Raw genomic sequence first — 21549 nt, 5'->3', positions numbered from 1 at the left:
GACCTCTTATACACTCTATTAGGCCCAGCCTTTGGAACTTTGGTTTTCCTAGATATGGCTACTTTATTGTGATCACTATATCCAATGGATCTGGATATATGCTTTCAAGCACATTTCTGCGTCAATTGTAAAGATCTGATCAATACATGTTGATGATTTAATTCCTGTACTGTTTTGCAACTACCCTGGTAGGTTGACTGATAACCTGAACCAGGTTGCAGTCACTGGTTACAGTTTGAAGCTTTTTCTTGAGTGGGCAGCTTGATGAAAGCCAGTTAATATTTAAATCACCCAGAAAATATACCTCTCTGTTGATATCACATACATTATCAAGCAGAACACAAGTGTTCTGAATATTAGCAGCAACACCTCCACCACTGGCATTTCTGTATTTTCTGTATAAATGACATAACCCTGTATTGCTACCACTGTACCATCAAATGTATTGTCTAAGTGAGTTTCAGAGATAGTCAGAATATGAATGTCATCTGTTATTAGCAAGTTATACATTTCATGAACCTTGTTTCTTAAGCGACATATGTTAACGTGGGCTATTTTGAGGACTTTTCCTGGATTCTCATGTTAGTGCAGGGTGAGCTGCACACAGTGGACTTCCTACTAGGGCACACCGCCTCAGTGCTAACAGCATACATCTGGATTCATAGACACATGATTGCTGCATACAATAACTGTAAGATCAGCAGAGGCAGAGAGGGACGTTAGAGGGACATACATTAGGTTACTTACATTGTGTCTACCAATGCCCCTGGTATAACATACATTTGCTAAAGTATTATGACGACTCAATGACACAATGGTAGGCATTAACTGAGCTGGGCTTGGGTGGACAGACCAGTTCATCACTGGGGGCGAGTTCCCAGTCATCTGGACTATCTGCAGTGCCTCTATGCACATTCACATGACTTGTGTCATTGATAAGTAATCACTGCTTGCAGAGAGATGTTTCTGTCACTCTCAGTAAATGCTGAGGCCCCTAGCAAAGGGCCTCTAGGGCCTCTTACAGTATGGATGAACAATTACGCCTGCTATCCCCACCCTCCCCAAAAGAGTTTGAGCTATACACTCCCGGTCAAATGTTTTGGAACTCCTACTTATTCAAGGGTTTTTCTTCATTTTACTGTTTTCTACATTGTAGAATAATAGTGAAGACATCAAAACTATAAAATAACACATATGGAATCATGTAGTAGCCAAACAATTGTTAAGCAAATCAAAATATATTTTATATTTGAGATTCTTCAAATAGCCAACCTTTGCCTTGATGCCAGCTTAGCACACACGATCTATATTTGCACCAAACAAAAAACAGCTGGTACACGAAATCTAAGGAAGTCTCGAGGTCTTGCTCGCCTAAGGTAGAGTATCTCATGATAAGCTGTAGACCACACTATTTACCAAGAGAGTGTATCTATATTCTTCGTAGCTGTCTATTTACAACCACAAACCAATGCTGGCACTAAGACCGCACTCAATGAGCTGTATACGGCCATAAGCAAACAGGAAAACGCTCATCCAGAGGCGGCGCTCCAAGTGGCCGGGAACTTTAATGCAGGGAAACATAAATCCGTTTTACCTCATTTCTACCAGTATGTTAAAAGTGCAACCAGAGGTAAAAAAAAAAAACTCAAGACCACATTTACTCCACACACTGAGAAGTGTACAATGCTCTCATTCGGCCTCCATTTGGCAAATCTGACCGTAATTCTATCCTCCCGATTCCTGCTTACAAGCAAAAACTAAAGCAGGAAGCACCAGTAACTCGGTCAATAAGAAAGTGGGCAGATGAAGCAGATGCTGAGCTACAGGAATGTTCTGCTAGCACAGACCGGAATATGTTCCGGGATTCTTCCAATGGCATTGAGGAGTACACCACATCAGTCACTGGCTTCATCAATAAGTGCATCGATGACGTCATCCCCATAGTGACTGTATGTACATACTCCAACCAGAAACCATGGATTACAAGCAGCATCCGCACTGAGCTAAAGGGCAGAGCTGCCGCTTTCAAGGAGCAGGACTCTAACCAGGAAGCTTATAAGAAATCCCACTATCCCCTCCGATGAACCATCAAACAGGCAAAGTGTTAACACAGGGTTAAGATTGAATCGTACTACATCAGCTCCGATGCGCGTCGGATGTGGCAGGGCTTGCAAACTATTACAGACTACAAAGCAAAGCACAACCACTGGCTGCCCAGTGACAAGAGCCTACCAGACGAGCTAAATTACTTCTATGCTTGCTTCAAGGCAAGTAACACTGAAACATGCATGAGCGCATCAGCTGTTTCGGACAACTGGGTGATCACACTCGCCGTAGCCAATGTGAGTAAGACCTTTAAACAGGTCAACATTCTCAAGTCCGCAGGGCCAGACGGATTACCAGGACGTGCATCTTCACTGATATTTTCAACCTGTCCCTGACGGTGTCTGTATTACCAACATGTTTCAAGCAGACCACCATAGTCCCTGTGCCCAAGAACATTAAGGTAACCTGCCTAAATCATTACTGACCTGTAGCACTCACGTCTGTAGCCATGAAGTCCTTTGAAAAGCTGGTCATGGCTCACATCAACACCATTATCCCAGAAACCCTAGACCCACTCCAATTCGCATACCGCACCAACAGATCCACAGATGATGCAATCTCTATTGCATTCAACACTGCCCTTTTCCCCACCTGAACAAAAGGAACACCTATGTGAGAACGCTATTCATTGAATACAGCTCAGTGTTCAACACCATAGTGCCCTCAAAGCTCATCACTAAGCTAAGGACCCTGGGACTAAACACCTCCCTCTGCAACTGGATCCTGGACTTCCTGACGGGCCGCCCCCAGGTGGTAAGGGTTGGTAGCAACACATCCGCCACACTGATCCTCAACACGGGGGCCCCTCAGGGGTGCGTGCTCAGTCCCCTCCTGTACTCCCCATTCACTCATGACTGCATGGCCAGGCACGACTCCAACACCATCATCAAGTTTGCCGATGACACAATGATGATCACCGTCAACGATGAGACAGCCTATAGGGAGGAGGTCAGAGACCTGGCCGTGTGGTGCCAGGACAACAACCACCTCAACGTAGTTAAGACAAAGGAGATGATTGTGGACTACAGGAAAAGGAGGACTGAGCAGGTTGAGAGCTTCAAGTTCCTTGGTTTCCACATCACCAACAAACTATCATGGTCCAAACACACTAAGACAGTCCTGAAGAGGGCACGACAAAACCTATACCCCCTCAGAAAACTGAAAATATTCGGCATGGGTCCTCAGATCCTCAAACGGTTCTACAGCTTCACTTTCGAGGGCATCCTGACTGGTTGCATCACTGCCTGGTATGGCAACTGCTCTGCCTCCGACCGCAAGGCACTGCAGAGAGTAGTGCGTACGGCCCAGTACATCACTGGGGCCAAGCTTCCTGCCACCCAGTACCTTGATACCAGGTGGTGTCAAAGGAATGCCCTAAAAATTGTCCAAGACTTCAGCCACCCTAGTTATAGACTGTTCTCTCTTTTATTTTACTAGGCAAGTCAGTTAAGAACAAATTCTTATTTTCAATGATGGCCTAGGAACAGTGGGTTAACTGCCTTGTTCAGGGGCAGAACGACAGATTTGTACATGTGTCAGCTCGGGATTCAATCTTGCAACCTTTCGGTTACTAGTCCAACGCTCTAACCACTAGGCTACGCTGCTGCCACCGTTCTCTCTACTACCACACGGCAAGCGGTACCGGAATGCCAAGTCTAGGTCCAAAAGGCTTCTTAACAGCTTCTACCCCCAGGCCATAAGACTCCTGAACAGCTAATCCAAGGACTACCTAGACTTTTCTTTTACACTGCTGCTACTCTCTGTTTATTATCTATACATAGTCACTTTTACTCTACCTACATGTACATATTACCTCAATTACCTTGACTAACCGTTGCCTCAGCACATTGACTCTGTACCGGTACCCCTTGCCTGTATATAGCCTCGCTATTGTTATTTTACTGCTGCTGTTTAATTATTTGTAAAAAAAAAAATCGATTTTTTTACTTAACATTTATTTTTCTTAACTTCTTAAAGCAATGTTGATTAAGGGCTTGTAAAGTAAGCATTTCACTGTAAAGCTGATGTATTTGGCGCATGTGACAAATACCATTTTTAATTTAAAAAAATAAAACAATTGTGTGATCATTTTGCCGTGTGTGAGTAGTGGAGTATGATTACAATCAAGATATACTGACAGAGATACTATAGCATTACTAGAGGTTTCTTTAGTTATAAATACTAAGGCCACTCCAGTCTGTCAAAGTGGTGATTGCGAATTTGGTTTACTGAAAATTGGCCCATAAATCCCAGATTCAATTCTCAGGAACTATGTTGTTCCTTCACAAACAGAGCTTTTCTGAGCACTGGTCTTGTTGGATCATGAGTATTTACAGTACATGATTCATTCCTCATAGCTGATCAGTGTATTGAATACAGAGACAATACCTTAACTTCAAGTGCATTGAGTCATAATGAACCCATTTTGCATCTCTGTGAATAGTCTCAAACTGTCTCTCTTGACCTCTCCCCTCCCCAGGCCCAGCGGCATATCACTGATCTGTACGAGGACCTCAGAGATGGACACAACCTCATCTCCCTGCTGGAGGTGCTCTCTGGAGAGACACTGGTGAGTCCCTATGACCTTTGACCTCTGACTGGAAGGAGAAGGACCTCTGCTTCTTCTACAACCTATCCAACCTTCATTCCCAAACTCTCTTTTCCTTCTGTCCCTTTTCCCCATCCTACTTTTCAGTCCATTATACTATCTTTTTTTAAATATCTGTCATGATGCTGTATACTCAGCAAAAAAAGAAACCTCCTCTCACTGTCAACTGCGTTTTATTTTCAGCAAATTTAACATGTGTAAATATTTGTATGAACATAACAAGATTCAACAACTGAGACAAACTGAACAAGTTCCACAGACATGTGACTAACAGAAATGGAATAATGTGTCCCTGAACAAAGGAGAGGTCAAAAAAGTAACAGTCAGTATCTGGTGTGGCCACCAGTTGCATTAAGTGCTGCAGTGCATCTCCTCCTCATGGACTGTACCAGATTTGCCAATTCTTGCTGTGAGATTTACCCCACTCTTCCACCAAGGCACCTGCAAGTTCCCGGACATTTCTGAGGGAATGGCCCTAGCCCTCACCCTCCGATCCAACAGGTCCCAGACATGCTCAATGGGATTGAGATCCATGCTCTTCGCTGACCATGGCAGAACACTGACATTCCTGTCTTGCAGGAAATCACACATAGAACGAGCAGTATGGCTGGTGGCATTGTCATGCTTGGAGGGTCATGTCAGGATGAGCCTGCAGGAAGGGGGAATGAGGGAGGAGGATGTCTTCCCTGTAACGCACAGCGTTGAGATTGCCTGCAAAATGACAACAAGCTCAGTCCGATGATGCTGTGACACACCGCCCCAGGCCATGACGGACCCTCCACCTCCAAATCGAACCCGCTCCAGAGTACAGGCCTCGGTGTAACACTCATTCCTTCGCCGATAAACGTGAATTCCCCCATCAACCCTGGTGAGACAAAACCGCGATTCGTCAGTGAAGAGCACTTTTTGCCAGTCCTGTCTGGTCCAGCGACGGTGGGTTTGTGCCCATAGGCGACGTTGTTGACCGTGATGTCTGGTTAGGACCTGCCTTAGTTCTTTTTTTGCTGAGTTTATAAAGAATCATGATTATGCATTATATATTTTACACAACCTAGGCTGGTAGGTTTTGGTTTTACCACCTTACCTTTACCAGCTCGTGTTAAAACCTGCAGAGATACAGTATGTGGTCCACGAACAATACACTACATGTTTAAGAATTCCTCACAATTTGATTTAGCCTATACATAGTACTGATTTGAAGGTGTTTTTGGAAATAATATCTCATAGCATTAATTTAACACTTATTTCATAATTTGCGTGTCGTTTTCTGTCGCTCGCTCTTTCTCTCTCTCTCACTCTCTCTAATTCTCTGCCTTTGCACTTGTTTGACCCCTGTTTTTCCTTTTCTACTTCCCGTCTTGCCCTAACCTTTGCCCCCTTTTCCTTTGCCTCTTCTCTTGTGATGATCTTGCTTGTGGTAGCCGATGGAGCGTGACATTGCCAGGAACTTGCGGTTGGTGAGTGGGCGTGGACTGTGTAGTGCCTCCTCAGGCGTGGCATGTGTCACTCCCCCAGGTGGCTGCCGGGTTGTGCATGTTGATGTCACCTCCTTGTCTTGCCCTCTCTGTGTATGCAACGTAGTCCTCTTTTTCCATTTGTCGACGAGCTTGTAGAGACTAGGACTGTGTCCCAAGTGGCGCCCTATTCCCTACATACAGTGCATTCGGATAGTATTCAGACCCCTTGACGTTTTCCACATGTTATGTTACAGCGTTATTCTAAAGTTGATTACATCGTTTTATCCCCCTAATAAATCTACACACAGTACCCCATAATGACAAAGCAAAAACAGGTTTTTACACATTTTTAGTAATTTAATAAAAAATACATGAAATATCAGGTTTACATAAGTATTCAGACCCTTTACTCAGTACTTTGTTGAAGCACCTTTATCAGCAATTACAGCCTCGAGTCTTCTTGGGTATGATGCTACAAGCTTGGCACACATGTATTTGGGGAGTTTCTCCCATTCTTCTCTGCAGATCCTCTCAAGCTCTGTCAGGTTGGATGGGGACCGTTGTTGCACAGCTATTTTCAGGTCTCTCCAGATATGTTAGATCAGGTTCAAGTTCAGGCTCTGGCTGGGCCACTCAAGGACATTCTGAGACTTGTCCTGAAGCCACTCCTGTGTTGTCTTGGCTGTGTTCTTAGGGTTATTGTCCTGTTGGAAGGTGAACTTTCACCCCAGTCTGAGGTCCTGAGCCCTCTGGAGCAGGTTTTCATCAAGGATCTCTCTGTACTTTGCTCCGTTCATCTTTCCCTCGATCCTGGCTAGTCTCTCAGTCCCTGCCGCTAAAAAAAAACAGCATGATGCTGTCACCACCATGCTTCACCATAGGAATGGTGCCAGGTTTCCTCCAGACGTGACACTTGGCATTCAGGCCAAAGAGTTGAATCTTGGTTTCATCAGATCAGAGAATCTTGTTTCTCATGGTCTGAGAGTCCTTTAGTTGCCTTTTGGCAAACTCCAAGTGGGCTGTCATGTACCTTTTACTGTGGAGTGGCTTCTGTCTGGCCACTCTACCACAAAGGACTGATTGATGGAGTGCTGCAGAGATGGTTGTCCTTCTGGAAGGTTCTCCTATCTCCACAGAGGAACTCTGGAGCTCTGTTAGAGTGACCATCGCCCTTCTCCCCCGATTACTAAGTTTGGCCAGGCAGCCAGCTCTAGGAAGAGTCTTGGTGATTCCAAACTACTTCCATTTAAGAATGATGGAGGCCACTGTATTCTTGGGGACCTTCAAAGCTGCAGAAATGTTCTGGTACCTTTCCCCAGATCAGTGCCTCGACACAATAATGTATCTGAGCTCTATGGACAATTCCTTCAACCTCATGGCTTGTTTTTTGCTCTGACATGCACAATCAAGTTGTGCGAAACATCTCAAGGATGATCAATGGAAACAGGATGCACCTGGTATTTCTGTATCATATTTTTAAATGTTTGTAAAAATTGGGGCCTCCCAAGTGGCTCAGTGGTCTAAGGCTCTGCATCCCAGTGCTAGCTGTGCCACATTTAGACATTCTCACATTTATTTTAGACTAACATTTCATTTTCAACAGCAGAGATTTGTTTAAACCTTGCTGTCTATCTCTCTGAAATTTGCAACCTTGTTTCAATATTCCAAATCGATCTTCAGCTGTCCCATAGTAAGTTGGGTCGAAAGCACATATTTCTTTGCCAGGCAATATCACGCCTCATTAGCTCATTGTTATGGATGTATCCAAATAAATGTCACTAGAAAACATCTTGAAAACATCTTCAAAATGTGGAAAAAGTCAAGGGGTCTGAAGATTCTGGGTTGGAGTCCAGGCTCTGTCGCAGCCAGCCGTGACCGGAGACTCATCGGGCACAATTGGCCCAGCATTGTCCGGGTTAGGGGAGGGTTTGGCCGGCAGGGATGTCCTTGTCCCATCACGCACTAGCGACTTCTGTGGTGGGCCGAGCACAGTGCAAGCTGACACGGTCGCCAGGTGTACGTAGTTTCCTCCGACACGTTGGTATGGCTGGGTTCTGGGTTATGTGGATATTGTGTCAAGAAGCAGTGCAGGTTGGTTGGGTTGTGTTTCGGAGGACGCACAGCTCTTGACCTTCGCCTCTCTAGAGTCCAAACGGGAGTTGCAGCGATGAGACAAGACTGTAACTACCAATTGGATATCACAAAATTGGGGAGAAGGGGTAAATAAAAATGGTAAAACTATTTTTGCTTTGTCATTATCTGGTATTGTGTGTCGATTAATGAGGATTTTTTATTTATTTATTTATGCTCTTTAGAATAAGGCTGTAACATAACAAAATGTGGAAAAAGTCAAGGGGTCTGAATACTTTCCCTATGGGCCCTGGTCAAAAGTGGTACACTATGTAGGGAACAGGGTGCCATTTGGGATGCATCACAGAAACCCAACTCTGCAAGAAGAAATCCAACCCAACTCTGCAAAAAGGTTGAGCTGAGCATCACTGAGTAGGGAATGAAAATATGAGATTGTCCTTTTTGTGTTCGATTTTGGGATATTGTGTGGTAAATGACTGGTAGTCCCTAGTCATTGTGCTGTGATAAGCTATGTGGGTGGAGAATGTTTCTTGTTTACTTATTTAAGTTATAATGCCTGAGAAGTTGGTGTTTGTAAGATATATTGGCACGGGTGTCGTTAGGCCTGAGACAAGTCAATATATCCTCCAAACACCGGCTTTGGAGACATTATCACTTGTATACCAACATATTCATGATGATTGACATATTTTCATTAAACACATTAATTTGATTAATTTATTCACACTATTTCATCCTTCAACTAGATATAGTCCCGACACAATTCTAGGGTTGCTACCCAAGCCGACTGGTCATTCGTTCTATCGGTTCGGTAGCCAGAGACGTTCAGTCGTTCAGTCTTTTTGTTCTGTATCTATGTGGTTCATTCTAAATGTTCCAATGTTCTAATCCCTTGCTTGCTATCTAGCCAGAATAACAGCAAAGTAGCTGCATTTGCATTTGTTTAAGATGTTTTCTAGTGACATTTATTTGGATACATCCATAACAATGAGCTAATGAGGCGTGATATTGCCTGGCAAAGAAATATGTGCTTTCGACCCAACTTACTATGGGACAGCTGAAGATCGATTTGGAATATTGAAACAAGGTTGCAAATTTCAGAGAGATAGACAGCAAGGTTTAAACAAATCTCTGCTGTTGAAAATGAAATGTTAGTCTAAAATAAATGTGAGAATGTCTAAATGTTTTTCTATAGTGGAGATCAAGTTTATAAATTGTCTGGCTGGACTGATGAGACAGTGGATTGTGCAGTCAGAAGGAACAGAGTAAATATGCATTTTAACTTCATAGATTTAGCTGGTGGTAACTTGTGGAATTGACACCGGCTAGAATGCGATTTTAACCACCCAGCATTCAGGATTAGCCCCACCCATTGTATAAAAAACATTATGAATAAAGATGGGATATTTCCTTCAGTTTCAGCCCTAGATCATTTCATGTTCAGTCTTCTAGTTTCGTCTGTGCCCTCCCTCCAAGTCTTTGCGTATTAGTCTGAGTTCTGAGAAAGAGATGCAGGCATCCGTTCATTTGACCCAACTTACTGTAAACAGAAGCCAGAGTGATACTGCAAGCCAATAAGAGATCGACCTGTACGCTAGTTGAGCTTGTGGTTGACTGAGAGCTTGTGACTTGCTGTACCGATGCATGTAATGGTGGACCAAATATGCAGGTCTCCTGCACACTTGACCATTATCTAGAGATTAAGAAGCATAAAGTCTCTTAGCACCTCTGCTTAACTTCAGGTAAGAATGGATTGTGTTGTAGATCAAATGGTAATAATGTCATTTAGGTGTCATTTATCTGCAAAAATAATTGTAGTTTTTCTCAGGGTCCAACTCCTGGGCTAAAGGGTAGCTTTCATGTCTTTTTTTGATTTTGTAATGTTTAGATCGATGCATTGAACATGGAAGTGATTGATGATTGGAAGAATCCAGTAGCATGTGGTCCAGGTTTAACATTCTCATCTTCACCCATTTTCCTTAGAATGTTCATGCCTGGATCTTATTACAATGCTTTTCAATAGGGCCATGTAAAGCCAGGTGTAAAATGATGGGGGGACTGGACAGTCATGAGATACTGTGTTCATCTCTGACCACAACTCAATGAAATTTGGAGTCAAATCTCAAATTCAATGTCCTTCACAGGAAGTTGGTGGTACCTGAATTGGGGAGAACGGGCTTTTGGTAATGACTGGAGCGGAATAGATGGGATGGTATCAAATACATCAAACACATGGTTTTCAGGTGTTTGGTGTTATTCCATTTGCTCTGTTATTATGAACTGTTCTGTAATGTCCATTCAGTGTGGTTGATTATATAGGACCATGACTGCTGCTTGTTATCCATATAAAATGTTTTCTCAATCTGAAATACTTTGCCTGCAGTCATGGGGCCTTCTCTTCCTTTCCCTATTGGTATTGTATGTGCTGTCTCTTCTCCCTCTAAAGTTTGTTCTCTTCTCACAGCCCAGGGAGAAGGGGCGCATGCGCTTCCACAAACTGCAGAATGTTCAGATCGGACTGGACTTCCTCAAACACAGACAGGTACAATGTAATGATTAATTGCGTCAATCAACACTGAGTCTACAAAACACTAGGAACACCTTCCTAACGCTGAGTTGCTCCCCATTTTGCCATCAGAACAGCCTCTGTTCTTCAGGACATGGACTCTACAAGGTGTCGAAAGCGTTCCACAGGGATGCTGGCCAATGTTGACTCCAATGCTTCCCACAGTTGTGTCAAGCTGGCTGGATGTCCTTTGGGTGGTGGGACATTCTTGATACACACAGGACACTTTGGAGCGTGAAAAAAACAGCAACATTGCAGTTCTTGACACACTCATACCGATGTGCCTAGCACCTACTAACATACCCCGTTCAAAGGCACTTAAATATTTTGTCTTGCCCTCTGAGTGGTGCAATCCGTGTCTGTTGTTTTAAGGCTTACAAATCCTTCTTTAACCTGTGTCCTTCCCTTCATCTATACGGAAGTTGATTTAACAGGTGACATAGCTTTGACCTGGATTCACCTGGTCAGTCTATGTCATGAAAAGAGCAGGTATTGCTAATGTTTTGTACACTCAGTGTTTTTTAACATATTTTTTTCACTTTGAACTGATTCTCATAATGTAAACTAACAGTCCCAATACCTTATAATTCATTAGATAACCATCTAGATATAACTTCATCTAGAGGGACAATTTTCTTTAAGATGCTTGTACATACTTTGTGTCCCCTTTGTGACAGGTTAAACTGGTCAACATCAGGAATGATGACATCGCCGATGGAAACCCCAAGCTGACCCTGGGCCTGATATGGACCATCATCCTTCACTTCCAGGTATATCATGCTTCACTCATAGCATAACAACAACCAATATGTTTATTATCATTAAAATGATAAGCCTGGCCAGGGTGATGGGATCCAGGTACAACATCCTATTTGGTATATTGTTTGGTATATTTCACCTGGAAGGATAATTTGTTATCCTTGCCTATAATAGTAGGAAAAGCTACAGTATGACCTGTCTTGGCCAACTAATCAATTCCCAAGCCCACCGCTTATGTTGACAGTGCAGATTTGAGTAAAATTCAATTATTCCAAATCGGCAACTTTTAGCATTTGGCACCCACTATCTATATACAACTCTACTTCTCATGATTACCATATGTCTGAGGGATTTCAGACTGAACATTGAAAAAACATATTGAAACACTTATTTGAAGACCATGTGAGGTTTTCATCCTCAATATAACTCGGATGGAACTTATTTCTCCCCGAATGGAAGACGCCAGGAGCATTTGGTTATTTGTTTAGCAGTTGAGACTATTTTGAAATATGGAAAAAGAAGGGCACAAGGATATTTTTTGATGCTATAATGGGTATACTGGTTATACTGGGATTAACATCATGTGGGATTCCGTCCACTTCAGGGGGACTCAGTGCTTCCCGTTGACAGGCAGGAGAGGTGGGTGTGGCAGGTAGCGGCTCTAGTCCCACTATTGGCTATACTTATTTTTTGATGAGAGGACCCCATAGGTCTCTGGTCAAGAGTAGCACACTTTATAGGGAATAGGGGGCTATTTGAGATGCAGACTCTATGTTATTTTAGTCCTTTGAGTCCTCTCATCAAAACATGATGCCTTGATGAAGTGGAAGGAAGCAGGAATCTCTCTAGATTCTCATGAAGGTGAATTGAGAGGTCAGAGGGCCTCTTTCAATGTGGTGTGAGTCACATCGTGAGAGTGTACATAGTAGTGGGGTTCCCCCACTACAGAGAAGAAGCGAGAGGGATGAGACGGTAAGTCCTAAATATTTTCGCTCTCCACCCTTACCATAACAAAAACCTGAAAGTAATATTAGAACGCCTGACAGTGTGCCACATTGGAAATGTCACATTGGTCATAAAGTAATCTTTGTTGTTCTAATAAAGCTCAATAAAGTCTCTTGCTATGACTAAAATCAACCATGACTCCATTGATCATCTATTTTTTCTTTGGTTATTGTTTTATTTTTGGTGGTTGAGAGGGGTTGAGTTATGCATAATATTTCTAGCATGGCATGGGGCGGCAAGGGTAGCCTAGTGGTTCTAACCACTAGGCTACCCTGCCGCCCCATGCCATGCTAGAAATATTATGCAGCGTTGGACTAGTAACCGGAAGGTTGCGAGTTCAAACCCCTGAGCTGACAAGGTACAAATCTGTCGTTCTGCCCCTGAACAGGCAGTTAACCCACTGTTCCTAGGCCGTCATTGAAAATAAGAATGTGTTCTTAACTGACTTGCCTGGTTAAATAAAGGTAAAATAATAAATAAAAATACATAAATTATTTAACAATGCATTGAACACAGTACGCAATGCACACATAGTATTGAGCGTTGAGCATCAGAAACAAAACACTAAAGTAAACACAGCTCCACCATAGACTACTGAGGGAAATAGACTGCTGAGAGATTCAAAAGGCTGTACCTGTGACTCATAGCTTTGTCTTCCATCTTCTTTCAAGCAGGAATTCACTGCAGTAATTTGCTTCACCTTCAATTCTGTACCCCATGGATGTTTTTACTTTCACAAGTTGGATTCTGCACCCGGGAACATAAAGCTGTTCAGGAGGGTTTCACAGCAGTAAACTTCAATGAATTCCATGTGCTTTTTACATCTGACTGTTGGTTATTCAGGTTGAAAATGTATCATCTGCCTGGGTCAAGTCAAGTGGCTTTGAACTTTAAATCCATGCATAATGACTAAAGCATGTACAGTTCTCTTCCAGTATGTGCACTTTATCCACTGCCCTTTTTGCCAGCCTTTTTGCCAAACCAGCACACCTTGAACCATCTATAACAGTGTTATTCAGACCTACAAGTTGTGCAGGTTTTTGATTAAGCCCAGTACCAACACACCCGATTCAAAAAATGTACTAATCATCAAACTAGTTCAAATCGGATGTGTTAATACTATTGGGATACCCTATGGATCCCACAATTAAAGAATACTCTATAGAATACCAATACCAATACCCCCCCCCCCCCCAGATCTCAGACATCCAGGTGAATGGCCAGTCAGACGAAATGACGGCGAAGGAGAAGCTGCTGCTGTGGTCCCAGCGAATGGTGGAGGGATACCATGGGATGCGCTGCGACAACTTCACCACCAGCTGGAGGGACGGCAAGCTCTTCAACGCTGTCATACACAAACACAGGTGAGATGCAGCCTTGAAGAAGTAGTGTTGAGGTGATCTGACTGGGGATTGAGGAAATTATGGGGTCACGGATGAAGGTTGTGCCAGGGGGCTAAATGGACATGCAATAAAAATTTTTTTAGCTATGCCTGATCATGCGCTTGCCTGGACTTGCTATTATATACATCCTTTGGACGTAGTGAACCCCTGTGATCCTTGCAAGTCTCCACATACATGTTATGTTTTCTTTATTACTGTACACACAAAGAGAGGATTGTGAAATTCATAGTTGCTGTGCACTGCAGAAAGGCTGACTTGTTCAGGTAGTTATGTAAGGGTGTAAAAATCCCTGTCAACTGAGGAGGGGTCACCATTTATAGTTGGATGGAAATTATCCAACAATTATGTAGAAATGTTGAATATAATAATAAACTACATTTAGCAATCTGACTCCAATATTATGTGAATAAATGCAACAGGCCCTATGCCTCCCTAGAGGATCTAGTCAAGGTAGTGAGCCTTGCGTCACCACTTAGTATGACTATAATGAACGTGTCTAATTTGCACCGTTACTATTAATTTGCACGCAATTATTAAGAGACTAGATACAAATAGCTAATCCTGATGGCCAATGTTCTGGCATTAATTTATTGAGGCAAGCAGATCAGGGATGTCAAGGTGTTACCCAATCATATGCTATTTGTATAGTGTAAATAACAACTACCAATAGACCTACTAAATTATTAGCGTATAGTCAATAAAATAATTACTCTGTAAAATGAAGAATGCATTTCCTCAATTCAACTAATATAATTTATTAGCCACGAAAGATTTAACCCTCAAACTATTACAGTGTACATGTAGTGATGCTAGAGGCGTCACAACAGACCCTGGCCGTGATTTGAAGTACCATAGGGCGGCGCACAATTGGCTCAGCATCGTCCGGGTTAGGGTTTGGCCGGGGTAGGTCGTCAAGACCTAAGATGGTGACTTGTCTTCAGTTCAGAATATTCTCTAAGAGAAAAAAGTATGGAGCTTTCTGACAAGTTCTTAAATTCACCATCCTTTTTCCCAATTCAAGCTAAATTTAAATTTCTTTGCACTTTGCTAGAAAAACAATAGACAGGAACAACACACCCAGATCCTAATCGAATCAACTAAATGTAAATGATTGGAGAGCACCCATGTGTCACTCCTCTTTGAAATCTCCTCAGTCCACCGAACAAATAACACAGTTTCCCTGTAACAATAAATCCATAGCACTTACTGTACAATAAAGTATATCAACATTTGAACTTGAAACAATCCAAACATAAATCAAATAAAAATGTATTTGTCACATACACATGGTTAGCAGATGTTAATGTGAGTGTAGCGAAAATCTTGTGCTTCTAGTTCCGACAGTGCAGTAATATCTAACAAGTAATCTAACAATTCCCCAACAACTACCTAATACACACAAATCTAAAGGGGTGAATGAGAATATGTACATGTAAGTAAATGGATGAGCGATGCAATAGATAGAATACAATAATATATAATAATATACAATATATAAAATACAATATACACGTGATATTAGTAATGTAAGATATGTAAACATTATTAAAGTGGCATTATTTAGAGTGTCATTAAATAAAGTGTCTAGTGATCTCAATGTGGGCAGCAGCCTCTCTGAGTTAGTGATTGCTGTTTAGCAGTCTGATTGCCTTGAGATAGAAGCTGTTTTTCAGTCTCTCGGTCCCAGCTTTGATGCACCTGTACTGACATCACCTTCTAGATGGTAGCGGTTTGAACAGGCAGTGGCTCGGGTGGTTGATGTCCTTGATGATCTTTTAGACCTTCCTGTGACATCGGGTGCTGTATGTGTCCTGGAGGGCAGGCAGTTTGCCCCCGGTGATGCGTTGAGCAGACCGCACCACTCTCTGGAGAGCCTTACGGTTGAGGATGGTGCAGTTGCCGTACCAGGCTGTGATACAGCCCGAGAGGATGCTCTCGATTGTGCATCTGTAAAAGTTTGTCAGGGGGTTGGGTGACAAGACAAATTTCTTCAGCCTCCTGAGGTTGAAGAGGCGCTGTTGCACCTCCATCACCACACTGTCTGTGTGGGTGGACCATTTCAGTTCGTCTGTGATGTGTACGCCGAGGAACTTAAAAAACTTTCCACCTTCTCCACTACTGTCCCTTTGATGGGGATAGGGGGGTGCTCCCAGTGCTGTGTCCTTTGGCCCATGATCATCTCCTTTGTTTTGTTGACGTTGAGAGAGAGGTTGTTTTCCTGACACACTCCGAGTGCCCTCACCTCCTCCCTGTAAGCTGTCTCATCGTTATTGGTAATCAAGCCCACTACTGTTGTGTCGTCTGCAAACTTGATGATTGAATTGGAGGCGTGCATGGCCACGCAGTAGTGGGTGAACAGGGAGTACAGGAGGGGGTTGAGCACACACCCTTGTGGGGCCCCAGTGTTGAGGGTCAGTGAAGTGGAGATGTTATTTTCTATCTTCACCACCTGGGGGCGGCCCGTCAGAAAGTCCAGGACCCAATTGCATAGGCCGGGGTTTAGTCCCAGGGCCTCCAGCATGAGGATGAGCTTGGAGGGTACTATGATGTTGAATGCTGAGCTGTAGTCAATGAACAGCATTCTAACATAGGTATTCCTTTTGTCCAGATGGGATACGGCAGTGTGCAGTGTGATGGCAATTGCATCGTCTGTGGACCTGTTGGGGCGGTATGCAAACTGAAGTGGGTCTAAGGTGGCCTGTAAGGTGGAGGTGATATGATCCTTGGCTAGTCTCTCAAAGCACTTGATGACAGAAGTGAGTGCTTCAGGGCAGTAGTAATTTAGTTCAGTTATTTTTACCTTCTTTGGTACAGGAACAATGGTAGCCATCTTGAAGCATGTGGGGACAACAGTCTGGGATAGGGAGCGATTGAATATGTCTGTAAACACACCAGCCAGCTTGTCTGCGCATGCTCTGTGGGCGCGGCTAGGGATGCCGTCTGGGCCAGCAGCCTTGCGAGGGTTAACATGTTTAAAGGTCTTACTCACGTCAGCAACCTAGAAGAGGGGGGGGGGGGGGCAGTCCTTGTCAGTGGGCTGCGGCGGTGATAATGTATTACCCTCAAAGCGGGCAAAGAAGGTGTTTAGTTTGTCTGGGAGCGTGACGTCGGTGGTTTTCTTTTTGTAGTCCGTGATTTCCAGTAGACATACGTCTCGTGTCTAAGCCGTTGAATTTCGACTCCACCTTGTCTCTGTACTGGCATTTCGCTTGTTTGATTGCCTTGCGGAGGGAATAACTACACGGTTTATATTCAGTCATATTCCCAGACCTCTTTCCATGGTTAAATGGAAGGTGAATCGCGCTTTCAGTTTTGCACAAATGCCGCTATCCATCCACAGTTTCTGGTTAGGGTAGGTTTTAATAGTCACAGTTGGTACAACATCTCCAATGCACTTCTTTATAACCGCACTCACCGAGTCAGTGTATAGGTCGATGTTGTTCTCTGAGTCTGACTGGAACATATTTCAGTCCGCGTGATCAAAACAATTTTGAAGCTTGGTTTCTAATTGGTTGGACCAGCGTTGAATGGTTCTCGTCACTGGTACATCCTGTTTGTGTTTCTGCCTATAAGACTGTAGATGCAAGATGGTTGGATTTTCCGGAGGGAGAGCGGGCTTTGTATGCATCGCGGAACTTAGAGTTGCAGTGATGTAATTCATAGTAACATTCATTTAGTGGATTTCATCTGTCCAACGGTGTCCATGCTCCCAGGGTTTTGGGGGAATGTCCCACCCCAGAGAAAGCCACAGATAAGTTGTGTTTGACCCCTGTGATAGCCCACAAATGGTCAACCATCCAAATGGCATAAATCGTGATTGAGTCATCACGCTGGTTCTCAGCGCCTGCAAGTCGCTAGTCGCAAGTATCACCTTATCTCATTCTTCTGCTACAGTTATGCAGTCAGTTGCAAGTACTTCTCGTTATTTTATTTGTTTTCATTTGATGTAGCAATCATGCATAACCAGGTATGCATTCACGTACATAGCAATAATAAATAATAATAATAATAATAATAATAGATGTAATTTGTATAGGACTTTTCACTACAGCAAGAAACAACAAAACCCAACATTTCAATTAGCCTATTGACAGTTCTGGGTGAAAGATCTTCCACGGTCATCCACCGAGGCAGGTAGGTGCAAATCCAACACCTCACATAGCAGTAACATTCAATCTACAATGAAAAAGTTGGCTAAATGTCTGTGTAAAAAGAATATGCATAACAACTACCATAAGGGGTCAGGATAGAGTTTGACAAGAGACTTTTCATGTTTGCACATACTGTACAAACACACACCCTGTATGCTCGCACACTACACACAGGACTCAGGAGAAAGGCACAGGAGGTGGCTAGGCGAGGCAGCTTTGTGGTTTTATTTAGTTGCATGAAAAGAGAGAAGATTGTGACTGAGGGTGTGTGTGCCATGAATTTGAAAATAAGATGCCCACAGGGGCTGTGCTTTTAAGTCTCAGCAAGTAGCAGCACAGCTAAGGTATGCCCAGGTGTCTCAGGTGTGTCTGCCATACAAACTTCACACAGACCAAGAGCAAGACAGAAGCACACTCTGCAGAACGACAAAGCAACAAAGCAGTCTGGACTCATGTACAACTAATTGAACGAGAGAAATGCATGAGAAAGTAATCTCTCAATTCTATGACCGTCAACAGTCAAGGCTTGCACATCATCTAGCCGTGGAAAGGGGATGCTACATCTGAGCTAAATCTGAAAAACATAAGTCATAGTCTCATTCATGGATGGATTTGTAAGACTGAAAAGAAAAACTGCAAGAGGAGAGTTTGGACACTGTTGCAATTGAGGACACACACCATCAACATGATGCACAGTCTAAAGAAGAAGTTCCGCTCCTCCAAGAGACGGTTGAACAGCATCTCCAGCAGCACCCAGGGCTCTGTCAGTGACCTGGAAGACCGGGTTGTCATGCTGTGTGAGGACATCTCAGCTGAGAGTAGCACTTTTGACTCGAATCGGGGGTTCCAGAACCCGGGGGAGTTCTCCTCCAGCCGAGGTTCCCAGATCGGGGAGCAGGAGGCAGGGTCTGGGTCAGGATCAGACCCACGCATAGTGCACCTGAGCAGGGACAGACACTCCTATAGACAGGTCCTCTACTCTGATATGGAGCACTACCCCAGGGGCCATGGAGACTACTATGTGCAGAGAGTCGTGCAAGGGTATGCAGGGTTTATGTCATTGTTTCATTAAGGTGGTGGTTGGGATACATTTTGATAGCCGTTTCCTTTTTTATGCTACTTCTAGACACTAGTTATTTTCGCCTATTGTTTACAAAGCCCCTGTATTTTGTTTAACCACGCTAGGCTAAATCCATTGGAATATATGAGATGCCCTGTGCTCATTCCAAGCAGTCAAATCTTGTATCTGCACACTATTTGACTGCAATTAGCTTTATTGGCAATGTACATGGAACAAGTTGTACATGGAATTTCAAACGATTTGGTTGTTAGTAGGAGCTCTTGTTTTTGCCTGCCCCTGTCTGTATAAACATTCCTCTGAGAGAGGAATGTCGATAAGTATCTAATGCAGTCAGTCCATCACAATTAAACTGCCTACAGCAGGGTTCCCCACCTGGCGGTTATTTTGGGGGGAATTTTCATTGTTGGACATAAAAGACACCATGAAATCAGCTCCAAGGGATATTCATTTTGGAAATCTGTTCCCAAATATTCCCATGCATAACAGAGAGATATGTGATAGTATACAAATCCAAGCAAGGTTTGAAATGATTGTGTTTTGGTCAAATATTATATCTGTTTAGGCTTCTTGCAGTCAATTTTCAGGCTACAAGTTAATTATAATTAAGTTCGGTTAAAAAAACGTTAAAAAAACGGTCCGCGGTTGAATCTAGTTGATGATCCCTGGCCTACAATAACAAACTGCTGGATCAGTCAATGGGTTTGATTGTTGTACAGATGCCTGACAGGGGCAAAATGATGTAGGCCATAACAATATTATATATATTATTATATAATTATATTATGTTTTATCCTCATGTTTTTAGAAAATAACCTCAATTTATTGGTTTTACCTGAATGTTTTGGGGTTGCAAAGATGAATATAATACAACCATTTGTCCTATATCCTATAAGAAAATACAGTGTCTGAGATGCAATTTGATAGTTTTAGTAGTCTTTTCTATGTTCTGTCCCCAGCCCTACTCTGATTGACATGAGTAAGGTGTACCGACAGACCCATGTAGAGAACCTGGAGCAGGCCTTCAGTGTGGCAGAGAGAGACCTGGGAGTCACTCGGCTGCTCGACCCAGAAGGTAAGGGAACTCACTTGTATCGTTTTCTCAATTACTCTCAATACTATTATAGGCGTATTTGTATGAATACTTGCATTTATCTTTTTCTAAAATCACTTTTTAACTGGTGTTCATTGTCTCCCCTCTATTAAGATGTGGATGTGCCACACCCAGACGAGAAGTCCATCATCACATACGTCTCCTCCCTGTATGACGTCATGCCCCGTGTACCTGACGTCCAGGATGAGGTGAAAGCCAATGTAAGTGTCGTCTTCTTGGAACCATATAGGCCATCACCACTAGGGGGAATCCTCCTGGTCTCACCTTTGAGATCACATCTTCCCAAAATGTAAGATGTCTTTGATGCTCCGGAGTGAATTTTCCCTTAAGTACAGGTATAGGGTCAGCTTCTCCTCCCCCAATACTAACATTAACCATTAGAGGGGTAAATGCAAAACTGATCCAAGATCAGCATCTAGAGGAAACCTCACCCTACACCATGTTTAACCAGTGGAGTGATGTTTAATGCAGTGATATGGTGACTACCCGCAACTGATTTAGTCTATTCAACCTTTCTCTAATGAACCCTTTTCTGTCTCCTGTGTGTCCCTCAGGAGCTGGAGCTGTGCTGGCAGGAGTACTATGAGCTGGTGACCCTGCTGCTGCAGTGGATCAGACACCACATCATCGTGTTTGAGGAGAGGAAGTTCCCTACCAGCTATGAGGAGATTGAGGTAAGTCTCCTCACCTATTAGGGAAATCTCTTGATACATGTAAGTGAATATTCTATCTGCTCCAAATTTGTTATAATTGTCTTAGAGACTTGATGTATGACAAAGGCTATGTTCAGTTGTAACAGTGAATTCATTTAGCATAATTTGTTCCTATTGGGGCCAGTGGGGTAACAGTTATGGAAGTGGTCTGCAATGAGAAAATAAGTCACTGGTAAAGGGTACTAGCCTCCATAACTTATGTCTTGCTTGGTAAGGAAATAATCTACCTGTTTGTCTCTGATTTCTGAAAATTGTCTGGGCGATGTGATGAAACAAGAGCTTCGTATGTTTAATTGTCATGTTGAATTAATTCAGCAACATCTTAAAACCACAGGTTCTTTGGCGCCAGTTTCTGAAGTTCAAGGAGACAGAGCTGCCTGCAAAGGAAGCAGACAAGAATCGATCCAAACACATCTATATGTCTTTTGAGGTTAGCAATTAAACCACTAAAAGGAGAAGAAGGTGCAAACCACAACGCCCAGCGTGAATGTTGGGACA

The 21549-nt window shown here is 43.2% G+C and overlaps 1 protein-coding gene across 1 annotated transcript in view; it reads left to right on the top strand.

Moving 5' to 3' along the window:
* LOC115137205 (plectin-like) overlaps positions 1-21549 on the top strand; it is a 106002-nt gene that overhangs the window by 35344 nt on the left and 49109 nt on the right. The window contains exons 4-11 of the mRNA XM_029673366.2: positions 4586-4675; positions 10727-10804; positions 11506-11598; positions 13790-13956; positions 20184-20299; positions 20432-20538; positions 20893-21012; positions 21386-21481. Coding sequence (XP_029529226.2) covers positions 4586-4675; positions 10727-10804; positions 11506-11598; positions 13790-13956; positions 20184-20299; positions 20432-20538; positions 20893-21012; positions 21386-21481 — 867 coding nt within the window. The remainder of the gene's footprint in view (positions 1-4585; positions 4676-10726; positions 10805-11505; positions 11599-13789; positions 13957-20183; positions 20300-20431; positions 20539-20892; positions 21013-21385; positions 21482-21549) is intronic.

This window comes from Oncorhynchus nerka, linkage group LG7 (assembly GCF_034236695.1).
Source record: "Oncorhynchus nerka isolate Pitt River linkage group LG7, Oner_Uvic_2.0, whole genome shotgun sequence".
In the NCBI taxonomy this organism is placed as follows: domain Eukaryota; kingdom Metazoa; phylum Chordata; class Actinopteri; order Salmoniformes; family Salmonidae; genus Oncorhynchus; species Oncorhynchus nerka.
This window is presented reverse-complemented; position numbering and strand designations above follow the sequence as displayed.